The 19,912-nt window shown below is 44.6% G+C and overlaps 1 protein-coding gene across 1 annotated transcript in view; it reads right to left on the bottom strand.

Moving 5' to 3' along the window:
* PAH (phenylalanine hydroxylase) overlaps window positions 1-19,912 on the bottom strand; it is a 277,534-nt gene that overhangs the window by 86,310 nt on the left and 171,312 nt on the right. The window contains exon 4 of the mRNA XM_073575163.1: window positions 11,579-11,667. Within this exon, the coding sequence (XP_073431264.1) occupies window positions 11,579-11,667 (89 nt within the window). The remainder of the gene's footprint in view (window positions 1-11,578; window positions 11,668-19,912) is intronic.

Raw genomic sequence — 19,912 nt, 5'->3', positions numbered from 1 at the left:
CAGCTCTGAACCTGATGGACTTGGATTTTGCTAAACGTTGTGGATTTCCTATGAAGCCTTTGCGGACGCCTATCCCTTTGAGGGGTATTGATGCGACTCCTTTGGCGAAAAATAAACCTCAGTTTTGGACCCAGGTGGTAATGCGGGTCACCCCAGACCATCAAGAAAATTGCAGATTTTTGGTGTTGCATAATTTGCATGATACCATTTTTCTGGGGTTTCCCTGGTTGCAAATCCATAATCCAGTTTTGGATTGGAAATCTGTGTCTGTGGTGAGTTGGGGTTGTCGGTGTACCTTTAGTGATGCTCCTGTTTTCTCCACCTCTCCCCAGTCACATGATGTTCCAGACTATTTGGCTGACTTTTATGATGTATTTAGTGAGAATGAGTCTGCGTCTTTGCCTCCTCATAGGAGTTATGACTGTGCAATTGAGCTGAGCCCGGGGTGTAAATTTCCCAAGGGTCGGCTTTTCAATTTATCTGTACCCGAGCACGAGGCTATGCGATCCTATATTAAGGAGTCGTTGGAGAAGGGTCATATTAGACCATCCTCTTCACCCTTAGGTGCTGGGTTTTTTTTCGTGGCTAAAAAAGATGGTTCATTAAGGCCTTGTATTGACTATCGTGCCCTCAACAAAATTACTGTTAAATATCAGTATCCGTTACCCCTGATTTCTGATCTATTCTCCAGAGTAAAGGTGCTTGCTGGTTTACCAAGCTTGACCTCAGGGGGGCATATAATCATATTCGCATTAAGCATGGGGATGAATGGAAGACGGCGTTTAATACTCCGGAGGGACATTTTGAGTACCTGGTGATGCCTTTTGGGCTCACTAATGCCCCTTCTGTCTTCCAATCCTTCATGAACGATATTTTCCGAGAATTTGTGAATAAATTTTTGATTATCTATCTGGATGACATTTTGATCTTTTCCAAGGATTGGGACTCTCATGTGGAACATGTTCGGACTGTGTTCCGGATTTTGAGGGATAATTCCCTGTATGTCAAGGGATCGAAATGCCTTTTTGGGTACAGAGGATTTCATTTTTGGGATTCATTTTGTTTCCGTCAGCTATTGAAATGGACCCGGCCAAGGAACAGGCCATTTATGATTGGGTTCAGCCCACTTCTTTGAAGGCCCTCCAGAAGTTTTTGGGTTTTGCTAATTTTTATTGGAAATTTATAGCTAATTTTTCTAGTATTGCCAAGCCATTGACTGATTTGACAAAGAAGGGTGCTGATGTGCTGAATTGGTCTCCGGAGGCTGTTTCTTCCTTTCAGGAGCTGAAGCGAAGATTCACTTCTGCTCTGGTTCTGCGGCAACCTGATGTCTCACTCCCGTTTCAGGTAGAGGTGGACGCCTCTGAGATTGGTGCAGGAGCTGTTTTGTCCCAAAAAGATCCTGTGACATCTAAAATTAATCTCTGTGCTTTCTTTTCCCAAAAGTTCTCCCCATCCGAATGTAACTATGATGTGGGGAATCGGGAACTGTTGGCCATGAAATGGGCATTTGAGGAGTGGAGACATTGGTTGGAGGGAGCTAAACATCAGGTCGTGGTCCTTACTGACCACAAGAATTTGATTTACCTGGAGTCGGCCAAACGCTTGAATCCTAGACAGGCTAGGTGGGCCTTGTTTTTCACACGTTTTGATTTTGTGGTCTCTTTTCTTCCTGGCACTAAGAATGTCAAGGCAGACGCCCTCTCTAGGAGTTTCTTTGCTGATTCTCCTGTTGTGACCAAGCCTGCTACCATCTTAGGCGAGTGGGTAGTTCTTTCTGCCATCACGCCCGATTTGAGACATGCTCTGGAAGAGTTTCAGGAGGACAAACCTGAGCGTTGTCCCAGTGGAAAGTTGTATGTTCCAGACCAGTGGAGGAAGAGAGTGATGTCTGAAGTTCATTGCTCTGCATTGGATGGTCATCCAGGTATTTTTGGTACTAGAGATCTGGTGAGTCGGTCTTTTTGGTGGCCCGCCTTGTCTCGTGATGTCAGGAATTTTGTGCAGTCCTGTGGGACTTGCTCCCGGTCTAAACCTTGTCGCTCTAGTGGGTTGTTGATGCCTTTGCCGGTGCCCAAGAGGCCATGGACCCATATTTCAATGGATTTTATCTCTGATATGCCTGTCTCTCAGAGAATGACCGTTATTTGGGTGATTTGTGATAGATTCTCTAAGATTGTCCATCTTGTACCACTCCCTAAGTTGCCATCTTCCTCTGAGTTGGTGCCCTTGTTTTTGCAACAGGAAGTTCGCTTGCACGGGATTCCTGAGAAAATTGTGTCTGACAGAGGAGTTCAGTTTGTGTCTAGATTTTGGAGGACTTTCTGTTCCAAGCTGGGAATTCAGTTGTCCTTCTCCTCTGCATTTCACCCTCAGACCAATGGGCAAACGGAGAGAACAAACCAGACTTTGAAGTCGTATTTGAGATGTTTTATTTCGGCTGATCAGGATGATTGGGTTTCATTTTTGCCCTTGGCCGAATTTGCTTTAAATAATAGAGCTAGTTCTGCCACTTTGATGTCACCTTTTTTTGGAACTTTGGGTTTCATCCTCGATTTTCTTCAGGGCAGGTGGAGCCTTCTGCCTGCCCAGGTGTTGACACTGTGGTGGAGAGAATGCACCAGATCTGGGACCAAGTGGTGGATAAGTTGTCTCTCTCCCAGGAAAAGGCCCAGAGGTTTTCCAACCGGCATAGGACCATTGGTCCCCAGTATAAGGTGGGTGATATGGTTTGGTTGTCATCAAAAAATATCGCTATGAAGGTGGCTTCTCCTAAGTTTAAGCCTAGATTTATTGGACCTTACAAGATTTTGGAGATTATTAATTCGGTCTCTTTTCGGTTGGCTCTTCCTGTCACGTTTAAGATTCATAATGTGTTCCATAAGTCCTTGTTGAAGAGGTTTGTTGAGCCAGTAGTTCCTGGGGTGGCACCTCCTGACCCTGTATTGGTTAAAGGTAACATGGAGTATGAGGTAGAGAAGATACTGGATTCCCGTCTGGCTAGACGGAGACTCCAGTATTTGGTTAAGTGGAAGGGTTATGGTCAGGAGAATAATTCCTGGGTCTCTGCCTCTGATATTCATGCCGAAAGATTGGTGCGTGCCTTTCATCGAGCTCACCCTGATCGCCCTGGTGACATGGATGAGGGTTCGGTGACCCCTCCTCAAGGGGGAGGTACTGTTGTGAGTTCATTTTTCCCTTCACCAGTGAGGTCTGATGAACTCCCTCTTCTGGCGAAGGAAGGTAGTGAGGCTGATTACCAAACAGCTGAGCAGGTAGATGATGACTGGGTCACAGGAACTGATGACTGGATATAAGGCAGCCGACGCCCTGCTGCCTTGCCGGTGATTTTCCTGCTGGATTCTTGGAGACCAGTCTGATTTCTGCTTCTCAAAGCTAAGTTTTGCTCTTCCTTTTGTACACTTTAGTTCTGGTTTTGTTTGCCTTGTTTTTTGGAGTTCAGCCATCCCCGGCCGGGGGTGAGCTGAATTCCATTTTTGTCTCTGATCTGTTGATCTCTGGCTCTGTCTTCAGAATATACCTGAGTGCTGATATAGTCTTTTTGAAGCCTAGCGACTTCAGGGCCTGTTTTTCCTATCAGTCTGTTGGTTCATTTTTGGATAGGGTTTTGTGGATTGTAGACAGCAGCTTTTCTATCCTGTCCTATTTAGTTAGCTTGGGCCCCATCATTTGCTCAACCTATCTTTCTATCTATGTTAGTGTTTTTTCATCTTGCTTCACAGTGATTATATGTTGGGGGCTGCCTATTGCTTTGGGGTCTGCTCTGGGGCAGTTTAGATTTCCCCTTTCTGTCTTTAGGCTAATTTAGTTCTCCGGCTCTGATCGAGGGGTCTAGGGCACAGTAGGAACCCCCCACGGCTACTGCTAGTTGTTGTGGATAGGTTCAGGGTCTGCAATCCGATAGCTTCCAACTTCTCTGGTTTTCTGGACTTAGCTATTATTTTTGTTTTTTCCTCCTTCGGTGACTCATCCATAACATACTACCTCTGTTTATGTGAAGACCGTTGCCAGGAAAGGAAGACAAAACTGGTGCCACGGAGTAACCAGTCATGCCCCCCTATGGCGATTTGGATATCGAGACCAGGCTCAGACTGCTGAGTACCTTAGCCTTCAGTCTTGAAGCCATCAGATCCCCACTCGGGTTCTCCTAACGAAGGCAGTCCTGTTAAAAAGTTCTCCGTGGTACATGCCAACAACCGTGGAGATTTGTTATTGATTCGAATGGAGTGATACACGAGTAGATACTGGAGTGGGTGCCGGTAATCTGGATCACTTGGAATGCAAGGATATACAAAAAGACTGCTCTCCAACCAAGGAGGCTGGTATCGACAGCCACCACTGGTGATTAAATCAGAAGATAAATTTTTCTCCTTGGTATAGAGGGAGAACCTCAATGTCCACCGCCTGTGAGACAATCTGACATGCGGGGGGAGTGGCACCACCACCGAGGAGAGCAGTCTTCTGGCGCCGACTGCCAGAAGAGATTACAATTAATTGAAGAGGATCACTTCAGTGGTTACTGCAATCTCTCCCCACCCCGTACCACGGCAATCTGGAAGGACAAAGGAGATGAGTGCCAAAGAGTGTGAACTGAAGATGCTGTTCACGATCAAGGTAAGAACCGAATGGAGGGACTCCATTCATGGATGGTGTACCTTGGCCAAGATCCAGCGAGGGTCCTACAGATTCATCCCTACTGGGAAGCATGGACAGATTGAATAGGAGTAGGCAATCGCTTCATTCTGTAGCATCGAATAATGGTTCCGTCGTATATCTATGGCTTGGAAAAAGAAGGCCTTCTTCCACCACTTTGACAAAGCATCCAGGCCCGCGACGCCACAGGCGAGTGCAGCGCACGAATGGGGCGCATCTGCGCATGAGTCGGCGCTTCCAACTTGTTAGGCCACTTCACAGGGGGAATCTCAAGCCACGTCCTCTGCGGTCTTCCATTCTTTTGCGTCCATAGTGATTCATGCTCAGCAGAGACCTCAGTCCCAGCGTCTTGCCCAGGCTAATGCTATGCATTTGCTTCTAAGATTTTTGGAAGATGTGAAGGAAAAAAACATTTTGTAGAGGGACGATAAGAAAAACGGAATCTTTGTATCTAGAAGACCCAGGCTTTGGGCTCATTCTATACGAACAGCATACAAAAAAAGGAGACCTCACAAACCAGAAATTGGCAGCCGTCCGTAATGCTGTGTGTCAATGGCTTATGCTGGAAATCACTGGGTGAAAAATCATCAGGGACCTATCTCTCTCAGGTCCAGACACTTTGGGGAGGACCCTTACATTGCTGGCTTGACCCATGGGAAGACTGGGATCCCTTGCCGATGGGAGCGCCGGATATATGTGAGAGGACCAATATCAGATTTGCTGCCGAAGGCAATGGGGAAGATGCTCTAAGCCCTGCTGGGGAAGACATTTGTCCTTCCTTTTATGGCCTTGAGTTCCTTCTGTGGATGCCGCCCTCCTTCCATTCCATGAGCCATAATGCCTTATTGCGTGTGATAGCATTTGCCGCTGTGGTGCAGCCGGCCGCATGTGAAAAGGGCGTCCAGCTAAAAAGAGAAGAGCTGGTTTCGAGGCTCACAGATCGGAATGAATCAGGCTCTCATCTGTCGGTCTGTGGGACCTTTAATTGACTATCAACCTTGCCTGGATGGCACAGGGATTCAACCCAATGTTTCCGCTAACCAGCTGAAAGCAAGAGCGACTCCTCCATTCCGGAGGCTTCTGATTTGGTTATCCCATCGCTCCCTTAGCCGGTCAACTATGTCGCGGGCCACCCGGAGTGTGGTAAATGCTGTATTATTGGGTATAGTTCACCGGAAGAATGTTATGATTCGGAACGGACCAGGCATTAACGCTCAGAACACTATGTGAGTGCCTTTAAAAAGACAAATCTTCTAGTTTTTTTTTTTTTACTTCTTTTTCATCTCTAGAGAATCTAAAATGCAGGCAAAACATTAAGCTGATACACAGAGTCCTGTACTCTGTAAACCTGTGGTGAAGGGGAAGCGAGACACAGCATACGGACATTTAAGCCGTGGTTGGTTGAATAGCGTACTGTGAGCCCTTTCTCTAGATGTCTACGCATCTGTAGAATGCCTGCGTCTGCTAATCGACAGCTGCTGTGATCCTGTGAACGCTTCGATGCACAAAGGGATCGAGGATAACCTGTGCCAGAGGAGAAGCCAGTCCGGAGGGAGGGGGGGTTCATAAGTCGGGCCCAGTGTTGATGGAGTCTAACACTGGCGTGGTGAGATGGTCTATGAATCTCCACGAATCAACCCTTTGGGCATGCGCAGGACAAGTATAATTCTAGAATAAATACTGCTGAAAAAAGCATTCCAATTCTCTGGAATGCAAGCTGGCCGGGAATATAGAGGGTCAAAGAACACACACATATATCTCTATATATATAAAGATACAAATATGCATCCACACACAGTATATTCCAGGTTTCACCCTGTAGACTGTGGTCCTCCCCAGGAAAACAGCACTCTTGTTAGCGCTGAATAGGCGCTAATCTTGCCCTCAGTGTTGTATGACTCTTTAAATCATATAAGGGTGCCCGTACCATGGTCTGTAGGATGGTCGTACTTGCCCAGCCTCACGCTGCTTAGCAGCTGCCACCTGAAGGACGGAGCGACTGGCAGCGCACTCCAGTGGAGGATGAGAGCGACAGTCCTCTGCTGATGGACCATAAGTCCTCGAGGGGCATGGTCTCACAGCCAACACATCAATGTACGTAATGCAACCCGGCAAGGAATATGGTCGCCGGGATTAGATCCCCCTCCTCCCCGGCGCCCAGGAGGGGGCGTCTGACACTCATCGCGGTGCGCGTCCCAGCATGGAGCCTCCGCGATGGGAACTTCAGCGTGGAGGCGGCGCTCCTGTGAGAACCATCGCCGCGTCACTCTGGGAGAGGTGGCTCCTCCGAAGTAGGCCGAAGCCGGGGCCTAGATTATTGACTGGTGCGGCTCCAGGGAAGGAGCCCATGGGCCAAGCTCTTCCCGGCGCATGCCGGGGGAGGCGCTGACACTCCCGCTCCGCCATGCCCTACCTGCAAGAAACGTCAGGCAGGTGGGCGGGACCTCCGACGTGATGCGCGGCTGGTGGGCGGAGAAACCGCCTGCGGCCTAGAAAGGACCAAAGCCGGGGGCTATCTAGAACGACTGGGCCCGTGACCCAGAAGCCCCCTTAATGTCATGCCAGGGGGAGTGAGAGCAGAGCCTCTGCCTGCAGGCCAGTGCTATGACAGGGATGGTGCAGGAACCCTCAATCCACCATACCCTCTGAGGGGGAGGTGGAGAGGGACCATCCAGCTCCCTGCAGCACCGCTGTTCCATCAGTGGTGGTACAGAGGGAGCAGCACGGACGCTGTGGGGGGCCTCTGTATATCCTAAGGGTTCGCTCCACTAGGATTTCACAGGGATATGTCCGACTGTGGCAGAACTTGGGCTGCGTGGCTTCACGAGAGCAGTCACACTCAGCCTAGAATGGCCTGGCACTCACTGCGGTGCTCATCCCGGCATGGAGCCGCCGCAATAGGACTTCAGTGCAGAGGTGCACGTTCCCCAGGCGACCCTCAGACTGTCCGTCACTTATCCGGTCGCTTCAGTGGTCATGGGTAATCTTCAGGACAGTACGGGGTAAGTGAATGCCTCAATCCAGCATCCCTTAGAGGGGAAGTGGAGAGGGACCATCCACCTCCTGGCATCATCCGCTTTAAAAAGTGGTGAAACAGTGGAGGCTGCACAGACGCCATGTAGAGGCCTCTGAGCATCCTATGGGTTCAATCCCTAAGGATGGGCAGGGCAGGTTACCCAGCATAGGCCTGGCTGCGGAAGAGGATACATGAAGGTGACACTCCATGTGCTCGTCCGTAAGTCAGTGCGGGGAGATTGGTGCCCTTTAAGATACCTGTCGCCCTTGAATCAGCTCAGGCATGGCATCCCACGTCGCAGGAGAGGATACGTGGAGGCGACACTCGCACGAGCTCGCTTGTTGTTGGTTTGGGTAAATCAGAACCTTGAAAGGCTCCGTTGCCCCTTCATCCAGATTAAAAAATGAAAAAAGTGAAATTCAAAAAATTAAAATAACAAATGGTCTGAAGACCAGACCAGTGTGCTTCCTACAGGTGCTAAGCAAGAACGGATTCACTTGGGGCCAGCAGGAAGGTGTATGCTGCGGAGGAGGCGCTAACTTTTTTTGTCTCAACTTAGTGTCAGCCTCCTATTGGCCACAGCATAACACCCAAGGTCTGTGTCCCCCAATGAGGCGAAGGAGAAAAGGTCATATATTCAATAGGAATTTGTAGAAAATCTCTGCGCTACCGCAAGGATAAATTCCAGGAGAATGTCACGGATTCGAGGATCCCATGCCCCTTTCGTCAGGAAATGGTATTTCCTGATGAAGGGGGCATGGGATCCCCGAAACGCGTTGAACAAACCACTGTGAATCCGTGACATTCTCCTGGAATTTATCCTTGCGGGAGCGCTGAGTTTTTCTACAAATTCCTATTGAATATATGACTACTTCTGGTCGTTGATCGACCTGTGGATCTGCAGCAGCCACCAGCCTACATGCTCCTATCTCATCCTAACCAGGTGAGCAACTTTCTTGGTATATCCTTTCCTTTGTAACGTGGATAAGACCCTATTGTGCTTTTTTGTCTCCCCATTTTTTTGCAATAATCAAGATGAAAAGGAAATTGCAAAGCTAGGTGAAATTCTCAACCAGCAATTTGAGACTAAGGACCTTGGAAATGTGACATATTATTTGGGAACCCAAATCCCAAGGCCTGAGCAGAAGTAAAGACCTCATAACATTTCATCTAAGTGAGAGCCCAGGCATCCAGAATGTTGCTACTACACAGACACCGCCGCAGGAGCTGCAGAGAGAAAGGCTGAAGAGAAGGAGATGGCAGGATAGATGGCTGGGTTACTCATCATGTGGCAGATCATTGCGTGGGCTGATGCCCCCTGAATTGGGACGAACCGGAAACTGAGAGAACCCCCACAGCACGGTACGACCCGATCTTGAGCCATGTGACAAGGAGAGCAGAGAAGGGAAAGCTGAAGTGACGTATACTGTGGATTCTGCTGTGAATGCTGTGTAAAGTCTGGATGCCCAGCAAATTCCTGAAAGTAAAGTCTTGTGTTTCAAGTTACAAGCAGATTGTGTCTCTGTTATTGCGCAAAGGGCCAAAGGTGACCTTGGAGAGCAAAGGAAGAACCCTGATGGCGCAGAGAATGCAGAGGCAAGTAAGCAGAAAGTGTAACGTGATTTTTATGTAGAGGGAGGCCAGGGCACTCCAAGCCTGTTAAGATCAGCCACTATTACTGCCATGGCCGACAACCCCTACAGGTGCAACAACTCCATTCCTGTTTATGAGTTTTTAGTAGCTAGATTTGTATGCTGTTTATAAAGTTAAAAAAACTCCCAGAGGCTCACACAGGGAGAACATGTGACTGCATTTCCTGTTTTCTTGGGTCTGTGTATTAAGGTCCCGTTACATTTAGCGATGCACTAGCAATCCCGACAGGATCCCTGGTGCATCGCTAAATGGTCGCTAGTGAGCTGCCAAACAGGCAGATCTCACTAGCAATGCAGCAGTGGTCGGCGGTCGATACTTACCTGTCAGACGCGGCGATGATGACTTCTTCCACCTGAGTCAATGGCTCGCTCGTCGGTGCCAGCAGGAAGCTGACGACGAGAAAACGGCCAAGGACGTTCTCACACGATCACCGATAACCAGCGGGGGAGCCGGTCGGAGGTGAGTGTCACATGTAGCGATATCGCTAGTGATATCGCTGCTGCGTCACAAAATCGGTGACGTTTTAGTGATATCGCTAGCGATATCGCTATGTGTAAAAGGCCCTTTAGAGAAGTAGCCTGCTGTAGATGCTGTACAGATAGAGACACACAAATTATTTATACCTGATCTATTAAGCTTATCAGATATTGTTCATGTTTGTTCCTGAATAAAAAAGCTCTCTTGTCACATGCTTGGAGAGTATCCTGAATAATACACTGCCAACAGTTAGGGATCATGTGTGTAAGTACAATGATGGTAGTAATATACTAGCCTGTCATTGTCTTCTCCCAGTTTCAGCGGAGCTGCAGTGTCTTCCAGCATCATGTCACTGCACGGTATGGAGCACAGGTCACTTTTTGAATGTTCTCAAAGGAAATCTATGACACTCAGAATAAGACTGGAGAGCATAGACTCACATTGAGAAAAGTAACTTGAGAAGGAGATCGGAGCTCCGTACAGTTGGCTAGCAGGTTACAGATTTGGTAACATGACACTATAAATGACCGGAACACTGTTGATACCGGGAGAAGACCAGCAAGTATATTATTGCCATCATTGCACTTGCACATATGACTCCTAAGGCCTGTTTCACACTTCAGTTTTCTGGCGTCAGTCAGAATCCATGGTTAGCAGAAAAAAACGGATCAGACGGATTTGCCTGGTGGATCCGTCTTTTTCCCATAAACTTGTATTAGCGATGTATTGTGATGGATGACCTTCCGTTTCGTCCATCGTGCGATGGATCCGTCATAAAATTGCTGTCCGTCGGCTGGAAAAAACATCCATAGGAACGTTTTTTGTCTGCGTGGAATAGAAGGACGGTGAAGGATCCGTCTCCGCCCGTCGTCTGGTAGAATGGACGCCTATGGGCAACGGACTCGTCCCCGACCATCACATGACGGAATCCGTTGACGGATTCCGTTTTTTTAAACTGAGCATGCCTTGAAGAATTTCCATTCATTAAATTTAACCCCAAAACCCGTTCTGGCACAAAAAATTTTCTCTCTCTCCTTTCCAGAGCTCTGTTCCTTTAAACTTCATACACTATCTGCTGTGACGGATCTGTAAAAAAAAACGGATCCGGTTCTTCAGTATTTTGCAATCTGCAACGGATCCGTTTTTTAAACACATTGACGGATTTTGACTGATTCCAAAAGACTGAAGTGTGAAACAGGCCTAACAAGTAGACAAGTAAAAAAATTAAATTTGAGCTGTGATGAAACAGCCCGCTGCACCGCCCTGAAGACTGGAAGTAAGGGGCTGCAGGGAGAATATAAGTTTATTTTCTCTCTCTAGCAGCACTTCCAGAAAGCCTGCTAGACAAGATTTTAACACTATTTGCGTGCAGATTACCAATAGATCTGCAGGTTAATGGTGTATTTTGCAGGTAACAGGTGCCCTTTAAATATTATTTACATCTAGAGTTTTTTGGACATATGTTAGAGGTGGAATATATAATATATACACACATTCTGTTAGAAAGGGACATTGAACCTAAATCCTGTCTTATCTATATTTACAGTTTAAATGTATGTTGGCAAAGATGTTAACCAGTAACAGCACACACCGATAGAAATAGTACATGTTCAGTTTTTTTGTAGTTCAAATAATCCAGATGATGTATGGTGAAAACATGATATTTATGTCTATAGTGTTCACAGCTCCCACATTGAGACCAGACTGCAAAACAACAATGAATGTCACATAAATGAGAATATAAGAACATAGACTTACAGGATGGTCGGCATCAAGCTCGGCTCCGTAGCTCAGGATTTGATTTGCAAACTTGTCTAGGTCTTGAATGGTCCTTGGAAACCATGGGACTAAAATGAAAGATAAAAACAATTATAAAATGGCAACACTTAGAACATTGCAACATGTGAATGTAACTGACGTTTATCTTTACTATTTTTGATTTGTGGAGTATTCCTGTTAGAAATGAAAATGCTTCAGTGAGCCTCCATTTATTACATTGTGTCAATTTCCAACTCTATGGCATCTAGGTGCAAAATACTGATCGGTCCCCTAGTGGAGCAATCTGTACATAAATCCACAGCATACATTTATTAGCTTTTTGGATCTGACCTGGCAGCAGAATGAAGAACAGTGACTGCAGCAATCTAATAAGAACACATCTTTACAAAATCTGCCTCATAGCTCAGGATTTGATTTGTAAACTTGTCAAGGTTTTGAATGGTTTTTGGAAGCCGTAATTCTAAGTTGTAGTGCGTGCCTTTAGTTTTAAATCTAATAAATAGTGCAGCTACTTAAAATCCACATTAAACACCCCACGACATGATCATGGGAAGCCGTTGGTTGTCACAGGAACTAGAGGTCATATAATGAACTTTGGGTCTAGCTGGTATGGTTAACTGTTAGGCTCTGTCATAAAAAGGGTCTAACAGGCTTCCTATCATTGTAACACTGACAGATCTAATGTATTTCAATACTTGAGTATTGTAGTGCATTTGACTAGTAGTCAGTCTATAAATTGATCAAGTCCCATATAGTGACATTGCGGTTTGCAGTTTGAAAATAGAGTCTTCCTTTGCAATTTACTGACACATAAGTCCCTCAAAGTCATTTAAAAACTGTAATGGTTCCTAAAAAATAGGTTCTGTAAATTTCTGTGAAAAAAATAAAAAAATTGCTAAACTTTTAACCCTTCTAAAATCCTAGCAAAAAAAAAAATATTTTAAAAGATGCTGATGTAAAGTAGACACTAGGCAAATGTTATGTATGAATTATTTTGTGTTGTAGTACTATCTGTTTTAAAGACATAAAAATGCAAAGTTTGAAAATTGCTTCATCTAGTTTTGACAAATTTTATATATTTTTATTAATACACGTAATCATATAGACCTAAATACACCACAAAGATCACTGTGTCATGAAAAAGCAAACTTGGAACCTCTATTTTATATAATAATTCTATAAAGTAAAACATACCGTATTTTATTAAGGCAAATATGAAAAAATAAAATAAGGATAAGAATCAAAAGGTGTCACATGGCCAGGAATACAACAAGGTCTATAGGTTGCATAGCATATGGACAACAACTTACAGCATTGGGGGTACAAAGTAAACCATGAAATCAATCTAAAAATAATAATAATAGTAATAACAAATGAACCGTGGAACAAAGAATTGATAAGACAAAAAATACAAAAATAATAATGATGATAATGTGCTACAAACAAATACTACAAGTAACAAAGAAAAATCCTAAGTCAAGTTACAACACTGTATCCCAATAGTCCAGCATGTCAATCTGTATAGTTACTAAGCCCCTAGATAAGAGGAAAAAGATCCAAACTATATTCCCCCAGTAGTCACTAATGCTGCAGAGAGTCCCATATGAGAAGGCATATAGGCAAATAGGGACAAAGTGCCTGTTATATTTATCTGGAAATGAGATGCAGCAACCCAACGCGTGTTTCGCGTCAGCTTCTAACCCCCCGAAGATGCTAAAGCAAAATGCGTATTGGGGTTGCTGCATCTCATTGCCAGGTAAATATAACAAGCACTTGGCCCCTATTTGTCTATATGCCTTCTCATATGGGACTCTCTGCAGCATTAGTGACTACTGGGGGATATAGTATGGATACTTTTCCTCTTATATATGGGCTTAATAACTATACTGCTTGACATGCTGGACTATTGGGCTACAGTGCTGTAACTTGACTTAGGATTTTTCCTTGTTACTTGTAGTATTTGGCTGTGGCACCTTATCATCATTATTTTTGTATTTTGTGTCTTATCAACCCTTTGTTCCACAGTTCATTTGTTATTACTATTATTATTATTTTTAGATTGATTTCATGGTTAACTTTGTAGCCCAAATGCTGTAAGTCGTTGTCCATATGCTATGCATCCTATAGACCTTGTGGTATTCCTGGCCATGTGACACCCTTTGATTCTTCTCCTTATTATATTTTTTAATATTTGCTTTAATAAAATTTGGTATGTTTTACTTTATAGAATTATGCACCTTCTGACTTCCATTTTTCTTTTGGTTTGTTGATATTATAGGAAGGGCGTTTGACTCTTGACCGTATCCTCTTTTCGGTTATATATTTTATTTGATAGCACGCCAAAGATATTGCCACATAAAGAAACCCATCAAATTTGAAAAATTTGACCTGGTGAGTAGTGTTGAGCATTCCGATACCGCAAGTATCGGGTATCGGCCGATACTTGCTGTATCGGAATTCCGATACCGACTTCCGATATTTTTTCAATATCGGAATTCGGCATCGGAATCGGAAGTTCAAAGTTGATTGACAGCCTGACGTCATCATGATGCGCGGTGTGTGCGCATCATGATGCGCCGTCATTTCGGGCCTTCCGGGGGTCTCTGCCGGCCTGCCGGGGGGCTGTGTGGACTGCCCGGGGTCTGTACCGGCCTGCCGGGGGGCTGTGCCGGCCTGCCGGTGGTCTGTGCACCCTGTGGGGGTCTGTACCGGCCTGCCGGGGGGCTGTGCCGGCCTGCCGGTGGTCTGTGCACCCTGTGGGGGTCTGTACTGGCCTGCCGGGGGGCTGTGCCGGCCTGCCGGTGGTCTGTGCACCCTGTGGGGGTCTGTACCGGCCTGCCGGGGGGCTGTGCCGGCCTGCCGAGGGGCTGTGCTGATGTCCGGGGGTCTGTGCAAGCATCGTCCGATGGGACTACAAGTCCCATCTGGCGATGCCTGCTACCATGACAGTGATTGACACATTAGCCAATGATGGGACAGTAGTAGTCCCATCATCCGGCTAATGTGTTAAATGTTAAAAAAAAAAAAAAAAAAAATACTACATACATACTACATACATACTACATGCATGCTACATACATACTACATACATACTACATGCATGCTACATACATACTACATGCTACATACATACTACATGCTACATACATACTACATGCTACATACATACTACATATATACTACATGCATGCTACATACATACTACATGCTACATACATACTACATATATACTACATACATGCTACATACATACTACATGCTACATACATACTACATATATACTACATGCATGCTACATACATACTACATGCTACATACATACTACATGCTACATACATACTACATATATACTACATACATACTACATACATGCTACATACATGCTACATACATACTGCATGCTACATACATACTACATACATACTACATACATACTACATACATACTACATGCATGCTACATACATACTACATACATACATACTACATGCATGCTACATACATACTACATGCATGCTACATGCATGCTACATACATACTACATGCTACATACATACCACATACATACTACATACATACTACATACATACTACATGCTACATACATACTACATATATACTACATGCATGCTACATACATACTACATGCTACATACATACTACATATATACTACATGCATGCTACATACATACTACATGCTACATACATACCACATACATACTACATACATGCTACATGCTACATACATACTACATATATACTACATGCATGCTACATACATACTACATATATACTACATGCATGCTACATACATACTGCATGCTACATGCATGCTACATACATACTACATACATACTACATGCTACATACATACCACATATATACTACATACATACAATACATTCATACAATACATACATAGACATACAGTACATATAACATAGAGTAACATACTTACCAATACTTGTCACATTGTTCCCCGAAGCCATTGTCTTTTCCGGAATAAATATTAACATAACAAACCACAAAAATACTCACCCACGATCCGAAGCAGTCCACGAGTGTGTCCCACGACGATCTTGGGTAGAGAACTGCAGCATCAGATGATGCTGCCGTTCTCTACGGGCTGCAGGAATCCAATGACGGAAGGTAGGTATCCTTCCGCACTGTATTCCTCCGCCACTTAAAAAAAAAAAAGTCCCTAGTCTCACTTTATGCCATTGCTGCGTGGGAAATTCCCACACAGCAATGGCATAAAGTGAGACTAGGGACTTTTTTTTTTTTTAAGTGGCGGAGGAATACAGTGCGGAAGGATACCTACCTTCCGTCATTGGATTCCTGCAGCCCGTAGAGAACGGCAGCAACAGCTGATGCTGCAGTTCTCTACCCAAGATCGTCGTGGGACACACTCGTGGACTGCTTCGGATCGTGGGTGAGTATTTTTGTGGTTTGTTATGTTAATATTTATTCCGGAAAAGACAAAGGCTTCGGGGAACAATGTGACAAGTATTGGTAAGTATGTTACTCTATGTTATATGTACTGTATGTCTATGTATGTATTGTATGAATGTATTGTATGTATGTAGTATATATGTGGTATGTATGTAGCATGTAGTATGTATGTAGTATGTATGTAGCATGCATGTAGCATGCAGTATGTATGTAGCATGCATGTAGTATGTATGTAGTATGTATGTAGTATGTATGTAGCATGCATGTAGCATGCATGTAGTATGTATGTAGTATGTATGTAGTATGTATGTAGCATGCAGTATGTATGTAGCATGTATGTAGCATGTATGTAGTATGTATGTAGTATATATGTAGTATGTATGTAGCATGTATTATGTATGTAGCATGTAGTATGTATGTAGCATGCATGTAGTATATATGTAGTATGTATGTAGCATGTAGTATGTATGTAGCATGCATGTAGTATGTATGTAGCATGTAGTATGTATGTAGCATGCATGTAGTATGTATGTAGCATGCATGTAGTATGTATGTAGTATGTATGTAGTATGTATGTAGCATGCATGTAGCATGCATGTAGTATGTATGTAGTATGTATGTAGTATATATGTAGCATGCAGTATGTATGTAGCATGTATGTAGCATGTATGTAGCATGTATGTAGTATGTATGTAGTATATATGTAGTATGTATGTAGCATGTAGTATGTATGTAGCATGCATGTGGTATATATGTAGTATGTATGTAGCATGTAGTATGTATGTAGCATGCATGTAGTATGTATGTAGCATGTAGTATGTATGTAGCATGCATGTAGTATGTATGTAGCATGCATGTAGTATGTATGTAGTATGTATGTAGTATGTATGTAGCATGCATGTAGCATGCATGTAGTATGTATGTAGTATGTATGTAGTATATATGTAGCATGCAGTATGTATGTAGCATGTATGTAGCATGTATGTAGTATGTATGTAGTATGTATGTAGTATATACACTCACTGGCCACTTTATTAGGTACACCTGTCCAACTGTGTGTTACGACTTAATTTCTAATCAGCCAATCACATGGCGGCAACTCAGTGCATTTAGGCATGTAGACATGGTCAAGACAATCTCCTGCAGTTCAAACCGAGCATCAGTATGGGGAAGAAAGGTGATTTGAGTGCCTTTGAACGTGGCATGATTGTTGGTGCCAGAAGGGCTGGTCTGAGTATTTCAGAAACTGCTGATCTACTGGGATTTTCACGCACAACCATCTCTAGGGTTTACAGAGAATGGTCCGAAAAAGAAAAAAAAACCAGTGAGCGGCAGTTCTGTGGCCGGAAATGCCTTGTTGATGCCAGAGGTCAGAGGAGAATGGGCATACTGGTTCGAGCTGATAGAAAAGCAACAGTGACTCAAATTGCCACCCGTTACAACCAAGGTAGGCAGAAGAGCATCTCTGAACGCACAGTGCGTCGAACTTTGAGGCAGATGGGCTACAGCAGCAGAAGACCACACGGGGTACCACTCCTCTCAGCTAAGAACAGGAAACTGAGGCTAAAATTTGCACAAGCTCATCGAAATTGGACAGTAGAAGATTGGAAAAACGTTGCCTGGTCTGATGAGTCTCGATTTCTGCTGCGACATTCGGATGGTAGGGTCAGAATTTGGCGTAAACAACATGAAAGCATGGATCCATCCTGCCTTGTATCAACGGTTCAGGCTGGTGGTGGTGGTGTCATGGTGTGGGGAATTTTTTCTTGGCACTCTTTGGGCCCCTTGGTACCAATTGAGCATCGTTGCAACGCCACAGCCTACCTGAGTATTGTTGCTGACCATGTCCATCCCTTTATGACCACAATGTACCCAACATCTGATGGCTACTTTCAGCAGGATAATGCGCCATGTCATAAAGCTCGAATCATCTCAGATTGGTTTCTTGAACATGACAATGAGTTCACTGTACTCAAATGGCCTCCTCAGTCACCAGATCTCAATCCAATAGAGCATCTTTGGGATGTGGTGGAACGGGAGATTCGCATCAGGGATGTGCAGCCGACAAATCTGCGCCAACTGTGTGATGCCATCATGTCAATATGGTCCAAAATCTCTGAGGAATGCTTCCAGCACCTTGTTGAATCTCTGCCACGAAGAATTGAGGCAGTTCTGAAGGCAAAAGGGGGTCCAACCCCTTACTAGCATGGTGTACCTAATAAAGTGGCCAGTGAGTGTATGTAGTATGTATGTAGCATGTAGTATGTATGTAGCATGTAGTATGTATGTAGCATGCATGTAGTATATATGTAGTATGTATGTAGCATGTAGTATGTATGTAGCATGCATGTAGTATGTATGTAGCATGTAGTATGTATGTAGCATGCATGTAGTATGTATGTAGCATGCATGTAGTATGTATGTAGCATGTAGTATGTATGTAGCATGTAGTATGTATGTAGCATGCATGTAGTATGTATGTAGTATTTTTTTTTTTTTTAACATTTAACACATTAGCCGGATGATGGGACTACTGCTGTCCCATCATTGGCTAATGTGTCAATCACTGTCATGGTAGCAGGCATCGCCCGATGGGACTTGTAGTCCCATCGGACGATGCCTGCACAGACCCCCGAAGCCTGCACAGACCACCGGCAGGCCGGCACAGCCCCCCGGCAGGCCGGCACAGCCCCCCGGAGCCTGCACAGACCACCGGCAGGCCGGCACAGCCCCCCGGCAGGCCGGCACAGCCCACCGGAGCCTGCACAGACCACCGGCAGGCCGGCACAGCCCCCCGGCAGGCCGGCACAGACCACCGGAGCCTGCACAGACCCCCTGGCAGGCCGGCACAGCCCCCCGAAAGGCCCGTACAGACCCCAGAGAGGCTGTACAAGGCAAAAACAGGGTTTTTCTTATTCCGATACCGGAAGTCCCATAGACTTGAATGGGACTTCCGGTATCGGAATCGGCGATACCGATACTTTTTTTAAAGATCGGCCGATCCATTCCGATCCGATACTTTGAAGTATCGGACGGTATCGCTCAACTCTACTGGTGAGGACAGAGCAAAAAGTCTTAGGCAGAAAGAGGTTATTGGGAAGAGAGGTGAAAGTCACTGCCAGGAGTCTGACAGTGACTTTTCTTCCGAAGACCAAAAGGGTTAGGCATTTGTGATCAAACGGACAGAAACTTTTCTCCTTGGATTTAATCTGTTGAGGTTGAATCAGTAGGCTTCCATGCTCACTATTTAGTAATCAAACATTTTGTATGGGGAATATAATAGTATAGATGGTAGAATATTTTGAAATTTGAAAACACCAAGCATGATATATTTTTACCAAAAATTTGATTCGCAATTAATTGATTTGCCACGAATCACAATTTTTCTAAATTTCCATTTGCCATGGAAAGACTCCAACCTCTTTCAAACTTCTTAATACAAATCCAGCCTTAATAATGTCTAAGTGACCTCACCATAGAAATGGATAGTAACCCGGTAGTAACCAACAGCCTAGAAAATAACACAGAGCACTAGCAGACCTTTCATGTGTTTAAAATTAGAAAAAGTCCAAAAATTATCCCTATTAGGCTAGTTTCACACTTGCTTTTTTTTGCAGCGCGTTTTTCCCGCAAAAAAACGCATTGAAAAAACGCATACATAAGCATACAACTGCTGCGTTTTTTTCAAGCATTTTTATGAGCATGCATGAAAAAAACGCAGCGTTTTTATGCGTTTGTATGCGTTTTTAGCGCGTTTTTACCGCGTTTGCGTTTTTTTCCAACATTTTTAGGTGGCCCCTCACACTACCCAAACCATGACTTTACTAACCCTAACCCTGACCCTAACCCTAACCCTAACCCT

This window comes from Dendrobates tinctorius, unplaced genomic scaffold (genome assembly GCF_039654945.1).
Source record: "Dendrobates tinctorius isolate UK_male_01 unplaced genomic scaffold, ASM3965494v1 ptg000043l, whole genome shotgun sequence".
Lineage (NCBI taxonomy): Eukaryota > Metazoa > Chordata > Amphibia > Anura > Dendrobatidae > Dendrobates > Dendrobates tinctorius.
The sequence above is the reverse complement of the archived record's forward strand: the minus strand, read 5'-3'. Positions and strand labels throughout refer to the sequence as shown.